This window comes from Littorina saxatilis, linkage group LG2, assembly GCF_037325665.1.
Source record: "Littorina saxatilis isolate snail1 linkage group LG2, US_GU_Lsax_2.0, whole genome shotgun sequence".
Classification (NCBI taxonomy): domain Eukaryota; kingdom Metazoa; phylum Mollusca; class Gastropoda; order Littorinimorpha; family Littorinidae; genus Littorina; species Littorina saxatilis.
The window spans coordinates 79221845-79244279 of NC_090246.1; the positions used below are offsets into that span (position 1 = coordinate 79221845).

Here is a 22435-nt window from a genome sequence, read left to right on the forward strand (position 1 = left end):
GGAGGACGGCCTTTGCCTCCTGCGAGAAGGGGGGCTTGAAGGCTGGAGGACGCCTGGTAAGAGGGGCCTTGTCCCCCAGCCAGAGCAGGCGAAATCCCGACTTCACGACACCCACTATCCATCGGCTGCGTATGACGGCCAGCCAATGGGGAAGTGCCCGAGCAAGGCCCCCCGCCATCACCAAGGTGGAGGGCGGGGGGGGGGGGGGGGGTGAAGTCGGAAACGCTTCATTGGGGGTGGGGCTTTCCACTGGAAGAGCCCCTACCCCGACCCGAAGAAGATCTCTTGCCCGACCTGCGGGAAGGGGCACGAGGTCTTTTCCGGGAAGCAGGGTGCGCCTGAGCGGAGGACTTAGCCTGTTGAGGCTGAGCCTGCTTAGGAGCGGCCTGCTTTTGCTGCTTCAGGCCCTGAAGTGCAAAAGTTGAGAACTGCTGTTCCCTGTTGGTGTCGATCTCCTGCTTCCTGGCATCAGAGGCCAGGTTGCCGAAGAGAGCACCGTCCACCAAGGGCGACGATCTGAGGGTGTTTCTCGTCGACTCCTCAGAAAACTGGGAGTGGGCGAGAAACAAGTCCCTTCTGCACGAGACAGCATGTACGTACTGCAGAGAGGACAACCTCATTTGTTCCTCGTTCACCCTTGCCAGCGTGGAGAGGAGTGTGGACACGTCCTCCGAATCCTGCTCCTTACTCAGGGTAAAGGGAGCCAAAGACTCGGTCAGAGCGCGAGAAAGCGCCCGAAGGATAGTCTCGGAAATGGAACTGAGTTCCAAGAGCTGCCTTCCCACCTCCTCAGAGGAAAGGAGAGTCTGCTCCGAGAGCGGCAGAACGGAATCCTTCTTCAAAGGCTTCGTCAAAAGGGGAAGCAATGCCGGCGTGACCGGTAACGGTGCACGCGGCAGAGCGAATGACAGAAGGTTCCGTGAAACCCTTGGCCAGGGCAACTTCCTTTGAGCCGCTAAGGGCACGAAGGAGTCCGCCTGTGCCGTAGCAGCCAAGTAAGGCAAAGCCAGATCCGGAGCTGAACCATGCGGCACCAGAACCGGAACTGCCGCTGGAGGCAACCCGCTGCCGGCAGGAGCGGGTTTGGTGAACAAACAAGAAAGCTGAAAAGCCACTGACGGTGATTCTTCGAACCGGAAGTAGCTGTCCTCCTCTTACGCTCACCGGAAGTCCGCCATCGCCGACGGACCGGTCGCCGAAGGCGCGGCCGAAGACGAAGCCCCTTCCCGGAAATAGCGCGAAGTGACTTCCGCGGCAGCTTCTAGCACAACTCTGAAGCTGGCCGGAGCCGCCGAAGGCAACTGCTCCTCGTCCACGGACCCGAAGTCCGACACGCCACCTGAAGGGGACGGCCCATAGCCGAAGGAGCCCGACAAATGACGCTGCGAGGGAAGGCCGGAAGCCAAACGCCCATCCTGTTGGCCATCAATGAAACTCACCTCCTGACTGAGAGGAAGATGAGAGTCATCAACAACCGAAGGCAGTTGAAGAGAGGAGCTAGCGGTCACCACCGAAGTGGGTGGCTGCTGCTGTTCCAACAGAGGCACTAAGCCTGAATGCCCAGGAGAAACACCGTATTCGAAGTTCACCGGCGACCCAACGGAAGCAGCGGGAACCGAGCCGGAAAAGCCGGGAGGAGCCAGAAGTGCAGACGCAACAGCAGAACTATACCATAGCTGGTGCTGAGGAGTCTGCGAGCTGCAACCCGGAAGCCCTAGGCCGGAACCGGAAGTGACAGACGACTGTGCACTACCTGCTTGACCTACACTTCCCGCCCAGGCAGGAAGCGCAGCTGCCGGAAACGGCTGCTGTAGCAGGGCAAGGCTCGAACCGGAAGGGACCATGGGCTGTCCGCAAACCAGTGAACCAACACTTCCGGCCGGAGCCGGAAGAGAAGCTGCCGCGAACGACTGCTTATGTATAGCGCAGCTCGAACCGGATGGGACCATGGTCTGTCCGCTTTCCAGTGAGCCACTACTTCCGGGAACCGGAAGGGCAGCTGCCGAAGCCGGCTGCTGCGAGCACATACCTTGCACTGACCGCATCCCCGAAGGGACCTGCTCAGGTGCACTCCCGCAAGCGGAAGCCACCGAGTGCCGGCCAAGAAGAGAAACGCCTCCCGGCGTGTGGAGACCGGAGACATCACGGGAGCCAGCAGGCTGGACCGGCGATCCGGAAACGCAGGTGCGCGGCGAAGGTCCGGGGAAAAAACGTCCGGAAACCGAAGAAGCCGGCGCCACCAAAGAAGCCAACGACCGAGGGTCGCATACCCCCGGGAGGGAGGAGGAGCTGGTCACAGGGTCCGCACGCGACATTTCTGCACGGACAAGAGTCCGAATCTCTGGAAGCAGAGAAGACACAAGGCTAGCAACCAGAGCGCCAGCCTCCGGTGCAGGTACAGGGTTAGAAATGGACGCACTAGCGGCCAAACCTGCCGACCGAGGGCCAGACGAAGTCTCCTCCGGCGCCGAAATAGGCACAGAAAAGACAGTGTTAGTCTTAGGATCAGAAACATGAACCATGGGGTTCTTAGAAGAAGAGGTGGAAGCCGAGGACTTGGGTTTACCAGGGCCCTTGCCCTTTCCCTCGGCCTTCACCGCCCGTTTCTTCTCACTATCCGCCATGCTGACGACGTGAGAAAACAAACTACTGAAAAGTAACAAAGTCTCTAGGACGCAAAACTTCAGCAGAATGAAACTAGCACTAACGTACAAGCCACCAAAAGTAGCTACCAAATGCTACTGGTAAACAAGTTCAAAGTCCGAGCACGGACCCAAACCAACCAGCAAAAACACCACGTGCTAGCGAAAAAATGGCGACCAAAATGGCGGCCACAACAGCAAACTACTGAGCGAAATTCATAAGTCCAAAGGACGAAAATTCTCAGCTGAAGTCCAGAGGAGACGGCGCTAAGTGCCGTGACCTAACACCACCCAGCTACAGTATGCAGTCGTTCCCTCGTCCTGGAAGGGGAGGGGGTGTCGCGGTGCTGTTCAAGGACAACTTCAAGCCCTACATTTCTTTTACAACCTCCTTCCCGTTTGACCACCATTCCTTTGAACTAGCCCAGATCTTGTTGACCTTGCCCCAGAAGACAATACACTTCTTTTGCATCTACCGGCCGCCCCCAAGTAAGGCAAATAAACTCACCGACGCTATGTTTGTGAAACAGCTACTTGATCTCTTTGAGTACACAAACATCATCCACGGATCACCCTTGTTCCTGGGTGATTTCAACGTCCACTACGATAAACCCCAACATCCCCTCACTCGTCAAATACTTCCATTGCTGTTCACTTTTTCCCTTGCCCAATCCGTCACTGAACCGACCCATGTCAAAGGGCATATACTGGATTGGCTGGTGCACAGAGAGAGTGATCAGTTAGTACTGAGTACCGTTGTTTCCAGTGCTATTGCCTCCGATCACTCCTGTGTCATGGCACAACTCAACATCACCGTCCCCCTTCTTCCACCTGCCGTGGTGACAGTCCGGAATATCCGTGCCATCGACCGATCTGCTCTAAACGACGATCTGCAAGCCAGCTTGTCCAGATGCCCGTCCCTGACGGCAGACGATTTCAACTCCTGCCTGCAGACGACGTTAGATGCCCACGCTCCTGCAACGCAACGGACTATTTCCAGGAAAAGGAGCGCTCCGTGGTTCAATTCTGTCAGCGAGGACGTCAAAGCAGCCAAGCAGAACAGGAGACGTGCTGAGAAAGTGTGCGAGAAGACTGGACTAACTATTCATAAACAGATATTCAACTCTGCCAAAAGAGCTGTCACTAAGCTTGTTCATGTTGCAAAAACCAACTACTTCTCAGAACAAATTAGAGAGTGTTTGTCATCTAAACAGCTATTCAGCATCACTAACAACTTACTTGGAAACAAAACCCCATCCCCACTTCCCACCATCTTTCCGTCAATTGAACTGCCATAGAGATTCTTGAACTACTTCATGAACAAAATAATGACCATTCGAGACAATCTTGACAAAACACCCCCCTCCCAACAATCTGATGCTGGATGCTGTTTTCACGGCAAACCTCTCTGTCAATTTGAACCTGTGGCTGAGTCCGATGTGAAGAAAGTGATTTTGAAGTCTGGTACAAAAACCTGTGATCTTGATGTTTTTCCATCACATTTGCTGATTGAATGTTTGGACACAGTGTTACCTCACATTACCTCCGTCATGAATAGTTCAATTCTCTCTGGCACTTTCCCGTCTGTCATGAAACAAGCTCTTGTCAAACCCCTGATAAAGAAATCATCCCTCGACCGCAATGATTTAAAGAACTACAGACCAGTTTCGAACTTGTCGTTTCTTTCAAAGATCTTGGAAAGACTGGTCTTGCTGCAACTTAATGCCCACCTCTCATCAAACAATCTTCTCAGCAGCTTCCAATCGGCTTATAGACCTGCCCACAGCACTGAAACTGCTTTGTTGAAAATTGTGAACGACCTTCTGATGGCTCTCAATAACGGTAAAGTGTCTGTTCTCACGCTTCTCGATTTGTCCGCTGCGTTCGACACCATTGACCACTCAATTATGACAGCCCGCCTTGAGGCAACTTTTGGCATCACAGGTTCTGCACTGTCCTGGTTTGAGTCCTATCTCTCGGATAGGATTCAAACAGTCGTGGTAAACGGCATCAGTTCAGAATCCACAGTCCTTCAGTTCGGTGTTCCTCAGGGATCCGTGTTGGGTCCAGTTCTTTTTGTTTTGTACATGAACCCCCTCTTTAACCTCGTCAAACAGTATCCTATCGATCACCACGCCTTTGCAGACGACAACCAGTTGTACAAAGACAGTGAGATTGATCAAATTGATACCACTGTGAGTGAAATGGAAGACTGTGTTGTTGCTGTAAAGGCGTGGATGACGGCTAACAAACTACAGCTAAACGACTCGAAAACTGAATCCATGCTTGTCACGTCCCAGTACAGATCTTTCCCTGAAAATTCTTTGCCTTCTAGCATTCATGTCGGCGATAGCGACGTCAACTTTGTCTCTTCTGTGACTAATCTTGGCGTTACCTTCGACCACTTCCTCAACCTTTCCCAGCACGTCCAAAACATCCGCACAATTGCGTACAGTAACTTAAGGAAAATCAGTTCTATCCGCCACTATCTTACCCCCCAAGCCGCTCAAACTCTAGCCTGTTCTCTAGTTCTATCCAGAATAGACTATTGCAACAGCCTGTTCTATGGCTGTGATCAAAAACTTGTCGAGTCACTCCAAAAGGTACAAAACTCTGCCGCCAAATTGATATATCGTTCTAAGAAGTTTGATCATGTCACACCACTTCTTCGTTCCCTTCATTGGCTTCCCGTGTCCGCTCGTATCAGATACAAGCTTGCTTGTATCTGTTTCTCTGCCAAATTTGAAGATGGCCCTAAATACCTCAAGGAACTGCTCGTCATATATGACAATCCCTCTGACTACAACCTCCGCTCACGCGCTGACAGTCGCAAACTGGAAACTCTCGAGCGAAGCTTGCCTTCTTTTGGAGATCGCTTGTTTGCTTCTGCGGCTGCCATTGTCTGGAATTCTCTCCCTTCCTCCGTTCGCCATTCTGCTTCTAAGGACTCTTTCCGCAGTTCCCTTAAAACGCACCTTTTTCGCGAATCCTTGTAAATTGTCCTTGCCATCTTTATAGACTGTTAGAGGTGAAGTTAGATTAGTTGTTTGAATGTGTCTTTTTTGTATAGTTGCTTCAGCTTTGATTGAGCCATAGGGTTGTGTATGAAATTTGCATTTAGTCTTTCTTTTTCTTGCTGAGTGTATGTACAGTCTAGAGAGGAGACGGACATGGTGTGAGCTTGTCCAGGGGGGTATATGAACATCTCAGTGGCAGGGGGATGGAAGCACTTGCTAATGAGTGGGAGTGTGTATGCGCGTGGTGTGCACGAGGATGTATGCACGTGAGTGATATTTGTAAATGTGTATTATGATAATATCATCTTTGTATTCTAAACAACAAAGTGACTGTGGTAAGATGAACAAAGTTAAAAAAACAAAGGAACCAATACAAGAACGAGACAAGACGGTACGAATTTTCGCTTATGGAAGATCTTTGTATTTATATTATTGAAATTGTTATATCTCGATGTACAGCGCTAAGAGCATAGTTAAATTTGTGAAGCGGCGCTATATAAGCTATCTTTATTATTATTATTATTATTATAGGCATGGAATGTACAGACAGACAGCATATGCATGGAGTGTAAAGACAGACAGACAGGCTGACAGTGAATGCATGGAGTGTACAGACAGGCTGACAGTGAATGCATGGAGTGTACAGACAGACAGACAGGCTGACAGCATATGCATGGAGTGTACAGACAGACAGTATATGAATGGAATGGACAGACAGACAGTGTATGTATGGAGTGTACAGACAGACAGACAGACAGAATATGCATGGAGTGTACAGACAGACAGCATATGAATGGAATGGACAGACAGACAGGCTGACAGAAAGACAGTGTATGTATGGAGTGTACAGACAGACAGACAGACAGAATATGCATGGAGTGTACAGACAGACAGACAGTATATATATGGAGTGTTCAGACAGACAGACAGAGAAGCAGAAGATGCTTACTTCTTGAGTCCGGCGGCCTCATCGTCGGTCCATTGCAGGCTGCCCTCCTTGATCTTCTTACTGAGCGCCTTGAGCTTCTTCTCCAGCCACTCCTTGAGCGGGTTGAGCTCTAGGCGGTCCAGCTTGCCGTCAAGGTCGTTGGTCAGCTTGGCAAGCATGTTCTTCCACTCGTCACTCTGGCAATGCATAGCAACACATGATAGCAACACATGACAGCATGTTCTTCCACTATAAGTAACACATGACAGCATCATCTTTCTCTCGCTTCCGTGACTAAAAAAGGAACACATGGCAACACAAAGTAACACATGACAGCATTTTCTTCTGCTGGTCTCCCTGGAAAAACATAGCATCCGTACCATGCACCAATTCATAAACATGTCATGCGGCTACCATTCAACCATGACTATCAACTAATTCTTGTGCATCCTGAACCTCTTGTGACAAGTACACTCTCACTGGGCACATGCTTCATGCATACCGTTCCAGACAGCTTATCCAGGATGTCCTGGATGGTTCGGTTTATGCCGGCCGTGGTGCTGTCGAACAGATGCTGGTTGACCTTGCCGTCCAGCTGCTTCCTGTCCGCTTTCTGCAACATGAAAAACAACATACTTTCTGCAACATGAAAAACAACATACTTTCTGCAACATGAAAAACAACATGCTTTCTGCAACATGAAAAACAACATGCTTTCTGCAACATGAAAAACAACATGCTTTCTGCAACATGAAAAACAACATGCTTTCTGCAACATGAAAAACAGCATGCTTTCTGCAACATGAAAAACAACATGCTTTCTGCAACATGAAGAACAACATGCTTTCTGCAACATGACAAACAACATGCTTTCTGCAACATGCTTTCTGCAACATGACAAACAACATACTTTCTGCAACATGACAAACAACATACTTTCTGCAACATGACAAACAACATGCTTTCTGCAACATGCTTTCTGCAACATGACAAACAACATACTTTCTGCAACATGACAAACAACATACTTTCTGCAACATGACAAACAACATGCTTTCTGCAACATGACAAACAACATACTTTCTGCAACATGAAAAACAACATGCTTTCTGCAACATAAAAAACAACATACTTTCTGCAACATGAAAAACAACATGCTTTCTGCAACATGAAAAACAACATGCTTTCTGCAACATGAAAAACAACATGCTTTCTGCAACATGAAAAACAACATACTTTCTGCAACATGAAAAACAACATACTTCCAGAGACATGAAAAACAACATACATTTCTGAGACATGCAAAGTAAGATACTTGTATTTTAACAGAAGTACCAGAAAAGTGTCTCAAGTCACCTGCTAACAAAAGAGTTACAAGGGGAATAACTGGTGCTTACCACATCGACCTCCATGGCAACGTATTCCTTGTCGGCCTTAATTTTCTCCAGACCGCCACACAAACCAAACAGTTTCTGCACACAGTAACAACAACATGATACAGCTGTCATTAGAAGATTGACATGCGCAAACTGTACAACAACAGAAACAGTCTGTCAGTTAAATTCCACTTGTTTTTCCGGTAACAAAATGCTGCCAAATCTACCAAGGCAATAAGTCGTTACCATCGACATTTTTCCTGACATCGTTGTGCACACCTGACGTGACTCACTTTTCTTTCACCATCAGCCCTGGTTGACACTTCACCTGTATCTTGATGCCTAGGCTCATCTGTATCTTGATGCCTCACCTGTATCACCTGTATCTTGATGCCTCACCTGTACCTTGATGCCTCACCTGTATCTTGATGCCTCACCTGTATCTTGATGCCTCACCTGTATCTTGATGCCTCACCTGTATCTTGATGCCTCCCCTGTATCTTGATGCCTCCCCTGTATCTTCCTGTATCACCTGTATCTTGATGTCTCACCTCTATGCTGAGGTCCTTGTTGCGTCCATCCTCCTCCAGGGTGCGTGTCTTGTCTTTCAGCGTACTAATGGTCGTCTCTAGTATGCCCAGCATCTGCTGCAGTCGCTGCAGTCCCTTCAGTGACTCCCCATCCTGCGTACACAGCACAGTGTCAACACAGCACACAGAGCGTTGTCGACATAGTACACAGGGCATCAACACATTCTCACACTGCATGCAACCATCAATTAACTCATCTCTCACAGAAGTTCTTTAACTCAGAATTATGTCTGCCAATAGACACATCCTTGAAATAACTTGTCAGGTTTGTATGGATTATGAAAGACTGAATACTCTTGCTTTTAGTGAGTCAATCTTTCCCCAAATTACAGACTAGACAATAGTAAGGGGTATGTTTGAAACACCTGGACAAGGAGCATGTGTAGAAAGCTTGTCTCACTGAAAGCAAGAGTATTCACTCTTTCACAACCCACACAAACCCAACAGTTATTTCTGAACATTGTCTATGAATGCAGCATTCACGTGAGGCCATGCATACATCAGCTATACCACATTTCTTCACTACACTCACAGGTAAAAGCAGCAACACTGCTACTCTAACAACACTCGACTGCAGTGTCGTCAAACATGATAATGTTAAACCATACCTCTACAAACCTGCAACAACAATAAAAAGTTTATTCTTCTGACATACGTCAGTATATGTTAAGTAAGTAAGACCCGTTGAACAATAAATATAAGAACAGTAGTTTCATCTGGTGTGTACATTTTAATCTTTTTCATAAACTTAAGTTAATAACATTCAGTCATTAATTATTTTTAAACACACATTGCACTGCAAGGTAAGAAGAAGGTGCTTGTCCACATGATCACAACATGGTTACACAGTGCCCGCACTTTAACTGTGTGTTAGCTGGGACATTGTGGAGGACTCTCATGTTCATGTTTTGCTATCTTAAAACAACATTATTTCTACATACAGATGATTCCAGGACACCTTAACTCAAACCTGTGACGGACTGCCAAGCGAACAGCTCGGTACAGAAGGCAGCCATTGCTACATCCTACTGGGAAGCACAAAGCAAGCCATGCTAAGCTGTTAAGGCGTGAATCATAGATTTCATTACCATTTTTTAAACTAATAAAACCACTTTTTCTGACATCAATAAAATTGAGGAAAATATCTAAAAACATCTCCATGTTGTCTTCAATAACGATCATTTTTTTTTTCCACATAAATCTTTTTTTTCCAGAAAATTACACAGAGCAAAGGAATATATGCAGAATGGTGAGAGAAGAATAGAATGCTGGGATGGTCAAGAAACCTGACAGTCTGAGTCACTGGTCAGTTCCCTCCATATACTGACCACTTGGCCAGTCAACACAGTTAGCATTTCTTCTTTTATATTTAATATTTATTTTCATTATTTTACTTTTTTGATATGTTATGTCATTCAGCGAACTATGCTTAATTATTTTGTTATGTAGTTGATCATCAAAGTTTGTTCATATCAATGCGTTTGTTAATTGTTAACTGCTGGAGGTAAGTAAGGCATTTTCATATTGTACAAATATGGAAAAAGCGTCAAGAAAATATATAATTCATCAAAGGCATTTACAACCCCCCTCCCCCTATCTGTTATATCTGTTATACACTTTGTACCAGCAAGGAAAAAAAGTCAATTATGTGTTTTTGCTGTTGCTACAGTGTGTCAGTCTCTACTATACATTGTGAGTAATAAATGAGAAAATAAAGCTGGTGTAAAAGTACATTTTACATTCTAAATAGAAAAAGTTGAGAAACAAATAAATATCTGTTAAGAAAGTATGTGTCTCACAAAAAGTTTGGTTCAGTTCTTAAGTCAATCTGAGTCAGTAGTATGCCGAATCATGCGAGGAATCTATATACAGAAAACTATGCTGGAAAATCATGTGTAACTGCATGATTATTCATCTGTAAGTTTACGCTGTTACATTGTCTAATATAGCAACTACTAACCCTATTGTTAATGTTAGAAGTTTGGGATTAAGCCCTCAACAAATACGTTTAATTCAATACAAATGTCACTGAGGTTAATCGTTCAAATGGCAAAGCAACAAAGGTCAGCAGACAGGAAGACGTAATCTGAAAGTGAAACCTCTTGGATCTTTTTGAGGAGATCGTCCATTTGTGCTCCACGTTTTGAGTCAGCACCGGCCATCTTCTGAAGCTAGTAGAGAGATGCAGCCACATACACGTCTACATTCAGCTTCACATACAAGTGTGTACACAAACACATACATAAACAGATACACAACTCTAATACTGTAACAGACAGATGCATGGACACACATATAGGTGTACATCCAGCTTCACATACAAAAGCTGACACACATGAGACACACTAACACAGCACTATAATAAATAGATGGACCCACATATACATTTTATATTCAGGATCACTGCAAGTGCTCACATACACACACACTCATATTCACAAAGAGATACATGCTGATTACTAACATAATATAACAAGTACAAATTATGACATCGTGCAGGTACAAAACACTGATGCAAACACACAAGCAGGTATCTAACAACAAAATTATCAAATATCAACAACATAATTTGTGCAAACAACAAAATGTGGACATATTGAAATGATTCAGTCAATTAACAGCGCATGCATGAAAGGAAATCACATAACGTGGAAAAAGGCCAACACACAATTATATATCAACACATCTGTAATTCTGCAAACAAATTTAAAGTAGTTTGTAACCTCAGAGACGCAAAAGGAACTATGAAACACAAATGGTGTGTCAAAACAGAACTAATCCCAGAGTTGAACATGCAGAAATAAAACCAGTGGTACAGTGGAACCCTCCTTTTAAGAGCCCCCAATTTAAGACTCGGATACCTACCTTTTAAGACCCTGTTTTCTATGATTTTCTGTTCATAACTCAGTAAATTTACCCCATGTTAAGACTCCCTCCTTTTTAAGACCTGATTTTCTCTTTTTTTTTTTTGAGGTCTTAAAAGGGGGGTTCCATTGTATTTAAATACAAGTATGTGTCTCACCAAACCTCCCCCAGGCCCAGGCTGCGGAAAATTGAGGTGAAAGTTGATGATCTGTGCATGTTTCTGTTTCTACAGCAAACCATGGTCTACTCACAAGGACAAAGTGAACAGTGGCCAGAGCAGGGCCGTGCCTTTTACGACTGTGATCTTGCAGCAGGCTAAAACTAGGACTGTTCAAAGAAGTCTTCAGTGAACACGCACATGAAACCGAAAAAAGAGAGATCAAAATGGAACCAAGGAAGAAGTTTTCAACGACCATGCACACGAAACCAAAAAGAGGGATCAAAATGGAAGCCAAAGGAAGAAAAGGGTTTGCAGTGCCAGTGAGTGCAAGCTAGAGGGTGGAAACGTTGCACCACCTGTGGACTGTCTGAGGACAGCAGGGAAGGGAGGGAGGAGGTAAAGCCAGTCTGACTCTGCCCCTCTCTCAGCTCTGAAGAGTCACGCCTCTGAGTGCCTCCCTGTGCACCTTCACACTCTCCACCACCGCTGTCAATGTCTGCGCTGTCAGTCACAGCGCCCTGCTGTGCTTCAGGCATGGGTGGAATGAGAATGTGGTGAGGGAGATGGGGGTGGGAGGGAGGAAAGGGGGGGAGGGTGTCACTGTCACGGTGGACAGGTGTCACTGACTCCATCTGGCAGCATGCACATAATCAACACAAACAATCAACACAAACGGTCAACCCTCCTGGCGGCAGCATAAAGAAAAGAGAAACAAACTATCATCATGATTCTGCTAACAATTAGTACGTTACACCGGTCATTGAAAGATCCCACTCAAAACACAAAAGGAGAGTCCCCCGCATGGTAGTTAGAACTAAACCATAGCAACAAAATCCTTTCGTAACCTCAGAGAATGTTATATTCAGCACAAACTAAAAACAAATATTGCTCTAGCTAAATTACAGCCAGAGAAATCGCAACTCCCAAGACGCAAACGTAGACAAAAATGAAATGAGGCCTATTGGGGAGAGAATATCGACTACAGAAGACAATCAAAGCCATACATGTTCAAATTTGGTCTTTATTGACACATAAATAGGACACTTTTGACAAAAACACCGACACACATGGATTATATGGAACCATAATCTACAAAAATATCAAAAACAGTCTTTTGAACAATTTGAATATTTTGATCAATTTTGCACTGGCCCACCTGCCCTTAATAGCTACTACAAATCCCTCTCCCTTTTGCAGATAGCTTGGAGTAAGCCTAATTGGTATGATCTCGCCAAACTTTATTCAACCACAGAGTGTCTGTAAAACTGATACTTCACCACTGGGACAGAGGAAAGAACACACCATCTCAATATGTCTCCTTGAAGTGAAAACAATACTACGTTCTATTGAGAGAAAGAGAGGGGATGAAAAACGAACCATTCAACTAGCCATACCCTGAAGTAACCAAAACAGAGGAATGCTTGACGATGACATGGCATGGTAGTTAGAACTAAACCAATGAAGTTAAAAACAAAGTACAGAAAAAGTGGGATCAAGAAATCCGCTCCCGATAGCACTGTCCCTCTTGTTTCTGACCACTGTTACATGTCACAGAGTTAGTCATACGTCACACACATCTAATGAAGATGACAAATGTTTTTCTCTTTGCTTGGTGGCAGGAAAAGGCTACTCTGAACCCCAAGTGTGCCCAGATTTCCCCAGAAACATGACAAGAGTTATCTGTGTGGTTGTCATAGTAACAATACTGACCTCAGCGACAGCGTCCTGCAAATCTTGCATGTCGCTACGAAGTTTTTTCAGTTCTTCCAGCAGCTCGCTCATGTTACCTGGCAACACAGAGCATGATATTAACACCTACCTGGGACCATAACAACAGCATGACATAAACACCTAACTGGGACCATAACAACAGCATGACATCAACACATAACTGGGACCATAACAACAGCATGACATAAACACCTAACTGGGACCATAACAACAGCATGACATCAACACCTAACTGGAACCATAACAACAGCATCACATCATCACCACCTTACAGGCACCGCCTTCACTATTAATTCACACTGTAGCAAAATGGCTAGTCCACTTTAAGATAGTTAGTTAGTTAGCTGTTGCTTTTCGGGTCCAGCGGACCATAATAGGCCAAATCAGGACCCCCCACTTTAAGATCAATTGTGATAATCATTAATGATTTTACATTGAAGCACTTCATTTGCTTTGGAGATTAATCTTACTTAATGAAAAGAACATAGTTCAACAGTTTTGTTGTGATGGCATGTACACAGAAGGCTCAGACGTTCAATTTGTCCAGTATGAAAGTGTTTGTGTTTGTCAATATATTCATATCTCTCAGTTAAAGTTACTGTGCTTGCAGTCACTTTCAGGTGCATGGAGCACCTAGGGCTTTCAGTCATGCCTCAGGCATCTAAGCTTATCGGTTTGAAATTATAACTAGTTTTCTTGACCTTGCAATGAATCAAAAGCAGCAAATGTTTTACAAATTAATTTTCAACATTGTCCTGGCAGGACAGCATGAGCCCTGATCAGGCTCAGGCCCCGCATGTGAACTAATTATGTTAAAAGCCTACTTGGTCTCAACGATAGAGAGAATTCTTTCTATCTGGGGTAGTTTACGTCTACACATTGTGCTTGCTTGATTACACAAGAAAATGGTAAAACAAAAGTATTTGGGTCCATTTTGGCATACCGCACACAGCCTTTAGTCCCAGAACATGATCATGGAAAATGTTATTTGGAGGGAGATGCTAATAACTGACAAACCTCATGAAGTTTTGTTTGTCTGGCAACACTAAAGGTATGTATAATCATCTGTGGAATAGTTATGAACATTAATTTTCTTGACTGTTAATATCCTTATCAGCATCAAAAAGACAAAATCGTTGCTTCAATAGTGCTCTGAGCGGAGCAGCATCTTTCACATTGAACCATCCCAATTAAGAACAGAGCAGCAAAAAATTAAACTTGCAAAAATAGATCACAGATACTCTTGACAAACAAAATCACCATTAAGGTAAGGAAACCCCATGAATTTTGCGCAAAATTGCGTTTTTGTGTGTTCGCGCTACACACTAGAATACAAACCGATTTGCACAAAACTTGCACGGTACATACTTGAATTATTAAAGAATGCAGGGTGCACATGTTGTTATGATATCTGCAGAAACTATTGCATAACATCAGATTGTTAGGACCAAGTGTTTTGTTTTTCCAGCTTTTTGACAAATGCACAAAAAGGTTGTTTTTGACCAGGCCAAACAAGTACCAAATAGAAAAACCGCTTGAAGTTGAACGTAAGTTATCGGTGGTGTATTTTCAGTGACAGATAGCATATCGTCATCGCACAACACTGTGACATGTCTCAGATCCTTATCACCTCGTCATCAGCTTGCTCAAAACTAGCAACAGCAACTGTTTGTGTTACTTTGTTATTTTCTTCTTGTGATTTGTCCAACTTTTCGTATTAGATTGGGAGGTGGCGGCATGTAGATTCCCGAGAAATCTGTGTTGTGTCTTCCGAGAGCAAACATAGCAATCCGTAAATTTGACGCCGCGAACACTTTTTAGACCTACTCATACCGAACTACTGTAATCGTAGCACAACAAGTTTTCAGATCTAAAACTGTACAAGTTGTGCACATGGCATATTTAGATTCAGCCCGCAAATGTACTATATAAGACACGCTCTGTTTTGCAAGTGTGTGGCTTCATACCCTTTCACACATCAGCCAATCAAAAACAAGGTTACCCATTTTCGGGCGACAGCAGACAAACACAAGCAGCGTATGTAGATCTACATTTTGATACTTGAATCATCTTCCAAAGTGGTTTTAAACGAAAGTTATGGCGATTTGAAAATAATGAAAAAATACTGAGGCCAGAAATGATTCCAAAGCAACAAGTACAACAACAACAAAAAGTGAAAAAAAGTGTCTTTTTTGCCAACGATTCACATTTTGGTTATGCTCAGCTGAAAGAACATAGATCAAAGTGTGTCATCGTGTCAAAACCCCAAAACACACCTATCAACAATTTTTGGTTTATTTCCATAGGGTTTCCTTACCTTAATCCCAAAGTTTGACTGAATAAGTAAGATATACTATGAACAAGGCAACTGATTAAAATAAATCAGACACAGACAGACACACAAACTCTCTCTTTCATTAGCTGTAATACATTCACTGACACACATACATATGTAAGCAATGTGTTATGGTGCATGTGTAATGAAATGTAGGGGTGATTTGTTACCCAAGTTTTCCAGATCTTTTTTGTCCATCTTGTTCTCCATTTCGCCCTGCACACAAATCACAAACCACATAAAAAATATGTCTCCCAAAGTAAAACACACAAATCACAAACAACATACACAGTGCGTCTCCCAAAGTAAAACACACAAATCACAAACAACATAAACAGTACGTCACAGACTCACAGGCACTGAGATATGTATGCGTTATAAATTCTCATATTATTATTATTATCATATGCTGACAGACACAGACAGACAGACAGACAGACAGACACAGACACTGTCTCACACACACACACACACACACAGAGCATGAATGTATTCTTGTAAGAGTTGGTCTTGTGTGCTTATTGTTGCTGTGTCTTTTTTTTTATGTGTGGATGTGTCTTTGCTTGTTTGTTGTTGTGTTGTTTTTTGTTTTTTGTGTGTGCAAAGAAAATGCATTATAAATAAGATGTTAATGTGTAGTTCAACACTACACTCATACAACTATTTCTTTATTTGAGTTATTGTTGTTGTTGTTGTTGTTGTTCTGTAATGCACCACTACACTCCAACAACTATTTCTTTAAATGTGTGGGTGTGTTTTGTTGTTGATTTTACAAAGACCATGCAATAAACAAAACTGTTATATTTGCACCACTACACTCCTTTAACTATGTAATGCACCACTACAACTATGGTTTTTTTCCACAGTCAAGGAATCCTTTAAAGCAACAAAAGAAAACATTAAAAAAAAAGCTAAAAAAAACCAACCTGCTAGCTAGCTAGCTATTAGACTGAGTTCAGAGAAAAATGTAATGTCATCCTCTGGCCGCCCTGAACTTCCCCCCTGACTGCTACCACAATGGAGGTATTGATTAACAATCAACCCCGTCCTTTCCACACAAAACAACACTTGCCACCGAACGACCACACATCTTTTTGAATGGATGCCTGCGTGTTCGCACACAATCAGGTGGGGAAAACAGCCAGAGTGAGTCAATCTCAGAACAGTTTATGGAAATGTTTGAATCACTATAGCTAGGCTACACATGTAAAAGCTGAAACAGGGCAGTATGTGTGTGTGTGTGGAGGGGGGGGGAGGAGGGGTTGAGGGGAGTTGAAATGTTGGTGGGTAGAGTAATGAGGGGTTGGAATGCTGGGTGGGTCAGGTAATGAGCAGAGGAAGGAGGGGGTGGGAATGCTGGGTGGGTCTAGTAATGAGCAGAGGGGGGAGGGGGTGGGAATGCTGGGTGGGTCAAGTAATGAGCAGAGGGGGGAGGGGGTTGGAATGCTGGGTGGGTCAAGTAATGAGCAGAGGGGGGAGGGGGTTGGAATGCTGGGTGGGTCAAGTAACGAGCAGAGGGGGGAGGGGGTTGGAATGCTGGGCGGGTCAAGTAATGAGCAGAGGGGGGAGGGGGTTTGAATGCTGGGTGGGTCAAGTAATGAGCAGAGGGGGGAGGGGGTTGGAATGCTGGGCGGGTCAAGAAATGAGCAGACGGGGGAGGGGGTTGGAATGCTGGGTGGGTCAAGTAATGAGCAGAGGGGGGAGGGGGTTGGAATGCTGGGTGGGTCAAGTAATGAGCAGAGGGGGGAGGGGGTTGGAATGCTGGGCGGGTTAAGAAATGAGCAGATGGGGGAGGGGGTTGGAATGCTGGGTGGGTCAAGTAATGAGCAGAGGGGGGAGGGGTCGGACTGCTGGGTGGGTCAAGTAATGAGCAGAGGGGGGAGGGGTTGGAATGCTGGGTGGGTCAAGAAATGAGCGGAGGGGGTTGAGGGTTGGAATGCTGGGTGGGTCAAGTAATGAGCAGAGGGGGGGGGGGGGGTTGGAATGCTGGGTGGGTCAAGTAATGAGCAGAGGGGGGAGGGGGTTGGAATGCTGGGTGGGTCAAGTAATGAGCAGAGGGGGGAGGGGTGGGAATGCTGGGTGGGTCAAGTAATGAGCAGAGGGGGGAGGGGTCGGACTGCTGGGTGGGTCAAGTAATGAGTAGAGGGGGGAGGGGGTGGGAATGCTGGGTGGGTCAAGTAATGAGCAGAGGGGGGAGGGGGTGGGAATGCTGGGTGGGTCAAGTAATGAGCAGAGGGGGGAGGGGGTTGGAATGCTGGGTGGGTCAAGTAATGAGCAGAGGGGGGGAGGGGTCGGACTGCTGGGTGGGTCAAGTAATGAGCAGAGGGGGGAGGGTGTTGGAATGCTGGGCGGGTCAAGTAATGAGCAGAGGGGGGAGGTTGGTTGGTTTTTGGGGTTTAATGTCTCTTCAGCAGATGCTAGCTGCTATTCGAGACTGATGCAGTTATTTTCTTTTCCCTTCATGTGGCAAGTTCTACGTTTCAGACTATTTACATTCAAATCTATCACTGTAAAAGAAGGTTCTAAAAATTAATCATTTTCACTTCTGATGCTGGGTGGGTCAAGTAATGAGCAGAGGGGGGAGGGGTCGGACTGCTGGGTGGGTCAAGTAATGAGCAGAGGGGGGAGGGGGTGGGAATGCTGGGTGGGTCAAGTAATGAGCAGAGGGGGGAGGGGGTTGGAATGCTGGGTGGGTCAAGTAATGAGCAGAGGGGGGAGGGGGTTGGAATGCTGGGTGGGTCAAGTAATGAGCAGAGGGGGGAGGGGGTTGGAATGCTGGGCGGGTCAAGTAATGAGCAGAGGGGGGAGGGGGTTGGAATGCTGGGTGGGTCAAGTAATGAGCAGAGGGGGGAGGGGGTTGGAATGCTGGGCGGGTCAAGAAATGAGCAGACGGGGGAGGGGGTTGGAATGCTGGGTGGGTCAAGTAATGAGCAGAGGGGGGAGGGGGTTGGAATGCTGGGTGGGTCAAGTAATGAGCAGAGGGGGGAGGGGGTTGGAATGCTGGGCGGGTCAAGAAATGAGCAGACGGGGGAGGGGGTTGGAATGCTGGGTGGGTCAAGTAATGAGCAGAGGGGGGAGGGGTCGGACTGCTGGGTGGGTCAAGTAATGAGCAGAGGGGGGAGGGGTTGGAATGATGGGTGGGTCAAGAAATGAGCGGAGGGGGTTGAGGGTTGGAATGCTGGGTGGGTCAAGTAATGAGCAGAGGGGGGGGGGGGGGGGGTTGGAATGCTGGGTGGGTCAAGTAATGAGCAGAGGGGGGAGGAGGTTGGAATGCTGGGTGGGTCAAGTAATGAGCAGAGGGGGGAGGGGGTGGGAATGCTGGGTGGGTCAAGTAATGAGCAGAGGGGGGAGGGGTCGGACTGCTGGGTGGGTCAAGTAATGAGCAGAGGGGGGAGGGGGTGGGAATGCTGGCTGGGTCAAGTAATGAGCAGAGGGGGGAGGGGGTGGGAATGCTGGCTGGGTCAAGTAATGAGCAGAGGGGGGAGGGGGTTGGAATGCTGGGTGGGTCAAGTAATGAGCAGAGGGGGGGAGGGGTCGGACTGCTGGGTGGGTCAAGTAATGAGCAGAGGGGGGAGGGTGTTGGAATGCTGGGCGGGTCAAGTAATGAGCAGAGGGGGGAGGTTGGTTGGTTTTTGGGGTTTAATGTCTCTTCAGCAGATGCTAGCTGCTATTCGAGACCGATGCAGTTATTTTCTTTTCCCTTCATGTGGCAAGTTCTACGTTTCAGACTATTTACATTCAAATCTATCACTGTAAAAGAAGGTTCTAAAAATTAATCATTTTCACTTCTGGTACTTTAAATCTTGTAAAAAATCTTGATCTCTTTTAAAAAGTTAAAAATCTTGTCCGGGGGAACATCCCGGAACAAAACCTTCAGTGTTTCCGCATTGTAGTGTTTGTCTCGAAATTCTTGAACGTCTACACATTTTGTGAGAACATGTTCTAATGTCCATGGTTCGTCACATCCAAAACAGTATGGTGGATCTTCACCTTTCAGCAGATACGAATGTGTAATATGACTGTGCCCAATGTGTAAGCGACAGAGAACTGTCTCCTCTTTCCTGTTGAGGCGACATTGGGGTAGGCTGTCCGACAGCTGGGGGACGATCTTATGAAGTTTATTTTCTTCACATTCGTCCCATTCACTCTGCCATAGGTACTTTATGTACATGTTGGTGCAAGTTCTGAAATCTGAATGCTTTGTGTGTTTGTCAGTGATGAGTCTTTCTCTGGCTTCTTTAGCAGCTTGCTGGGTGGGTCAAGTAATGAGCAGAGGCTGTAGAGCAGGTTGATTGGGCAATGAAAGCAAGACAGGGACTCATGTATAAAAATAATGATTTAAAAATGCCATCCAATTAAGCCTCCATCAGTGACTACAGAAATAACAAGTCGCGTAAGGCGAAAATACAACATTTAGTCAAGCGGTCGAACTCACAGAATGAAACTGAACGCAATGCAATTTTTCAGCAAGACCGTATACTCGTAGCATCGTCAGTCCACCGCTCGTGGCAAAGGCAGTGAAATTGACAAGAAGAGCGGGGTAGTAGTTGCGCTGAGAACTAGAAGGATAGCACGCTTTTCTGTACCTCTCTTCGTTTTAACTTTCTGAGCAAATTTTTAATCCAAACATATCATATCTATATGTTTTTGGAATCAGGAACCGACAAGGAATAAGATGAAAGTGTTTTTAAATTGATTTCAAAAATTTAATTTTGATCATAATTTTTATATTTTTAATTTTCAGAGCTTGTTTTTAATCCAAATATAACATATTTATATGTTTTTGGAATCAGAAAATGATGAAGAATAAGATTAACGTAAATTTGGATCGTTTTATAAAAAAATTATTTTTTTTACAATTTTCAGATTTTTAATGACCAAAGTCATCAATTAATTTTTAAGCCACCAAGCTGAAAAGCAATACCGAAGTCCAGCCTTCGTCGAAGATTGCTTGGCCAAAATTTCAATCAATTTGATTGAAAAATGAGGGTGTGACAGTGCCACCTCAACTTTTACAAAAAGCCGGATATGACGTCATCAAAGATATTTATCGAAAAAAAGAAAAAAACGTCCGGGGATATCATTCCCAGGAACTCTCATGTCAAATTTCATAAAGATCGGTCCAGTAGTTTGGTCTGAATCGCTCTACACACACACACGCACAGACACACACACACACATACACCACGACCCTCGTCTCGATTCCCCCTCTATGTTAAAACATTTAGTCAAAACTTGACTAAATGTAAAAAGCCTCCGTCAGTGACTACAGAAATAAAAAGTTGACTAACTACTGATTCCTCCAGGCTTCCATCTTTTTCACTGCTTTCAAAATGCCGCCTAGCATCTGTCTACAGGAGCCTCTGTTAGCGACTTCAGATCTAAGTCAGAGTCATACTCCTTGTTCTACAGATTCCTGTACATACACCTTCATCAACTGCTGGAGACGCGACATAAACTGTGATTTCAGGCCCAGCAGTATAAGCCTGTACAGGCTGCGGGGCGGGCAGAGGGGCTGGCTGAGGCACAGGCCGGTTACACAATTCCATAACCTGAGTCTGACGCCAAGACACAGTATGACACATTAACACCAAGACACAGTATAACACATCAGCACCAAGACACAGTATAACACATCAACACCAAGACACAGTCTAACACATCAACACCAAGACACAGTATGACACATCAACATCAAGACACCAAGATACAGTATGACACATCAACACCAAGACACAGTCTAACACATCAACACCAAGACACAGTATAACACATCAACACCAAGACACAGTATGACACATCAACACCAAGACACAGTATGACACATCAACATCAAGACACCAAGATACAGTATGACACATCAACACCAAGACACAGTCTAACACATCAACACCAAGACACAGTATAACACATTAACACCAAGACACAGTGCAGTGGTACCTCTCTTTACGACCCCTTTCTTTTACGGGTCCCTCAATAATACGACCGACTTTTCTCCGACGGATTTTTTCTCCTTCTTTGTCTTAGTATTTCTCACCTCCGTATTACGTCCCCCTCTCTGATACGACATACGACCGTCAATACGTGGACTTATAACGACTTTTCCCAAAATTATCATGGGTTTGGTTTACTCTAATTATATCTCCAGTCGAGTCAGTGCGCGATACGGACGCTCAAAACTTGCGGAAATCCTTTCCGTGTACAACATCACTTCGGCACGCAAACAGCTGAAGCCACGGGTTTTCGTTTCTATTTCAGGTCATTACTTTATTATGACTCCAGATAAAGCTCATTTGCAAGATCTCTGCTTCATTTCGCACAGACCTGTGCAGAAACTCTTACCTGACAACACGCAAAGTTACAGAGAAACGTCATGAAAGTAATCCGCACATCGAACCAAAACCGAAAGTTGTGGTGACGTCATGAAATTTTGCGATGTACATCAGCGAAGCACGTGCAAGTGTTTTTGTCAAGCTAAAAATGGCCAACGCCAGAACATAGTTTCGAAATCTGGAACTGTTTTTTGCTTTCCCCGATCCGTGACCGAGTGACGCGATATACAACATAATAAAATTTGGTTGAATCAATAAATTCTCCTCATAATCCCGTCAGTGAAGTTTGAAGATGAGTAGTGGAGTGTCCTAAATTACTCAACTCTCTGGACAGTCCGAAGTGCAATGATGTCCCTTGAAGGAGCGAGCACTTCATCGTGAAAACTGACGCTTTTCGCTGCAATTTTACATCAGTTTCAACACATTGCCGCCGTTCTTTACGTTCGGTACCTTGCGTTT

The 22435-nt window shown here is 45.3% G+C and overlaps 1 protein-coding gene across 3 annotated transcripts in view; it reads right to left on the reverse strand.

The window, feature by feature from the left end:
* LOC138959813 (uncharacterized) overlaps window positions 1-22435 on the reverse strand; it is a 77969-nt gene that overhangs the window by 26559 nt on the left and 28975 nt on the right. Inside the window, exons 7-14 of one of the 3 annotated variants that reach the window (XM_070331434.1) lie at window positions 21071-21202; window positions 15815-15860; window positions 13289-13365; window positions 10653-10724; window positions 8515-8646; window positions 7985-8059; window positions 7090-7200; window positions 6609-6784 (exon numbers count right to left, since the gene is read on the reverse strand). In XM_070331434.1, the coding sequence (XP_070187535.1) occupies window positions 6609-6784; window positions 7090-7200; window positions 7985-8059; window positions 8515-8646; window positions 10653-10724; window positions 13289-13365; window positions 15815-15860; window positions 21071-21202 (821 nt within the window). The remainder of the gene's footprint in view (window positions 1-6608; window positions 6785-7089; window positions 7201-7984; window positions 8060-8514; window positions 8647-10652; window positions 10725-13288; window positions 13366-15814; window positions 15861-21070; window positions 21203-22435) is intronic. The other 2 variants (XM_070331435.1, XM_070331436.1) reach the window with 2 other exon arrangements.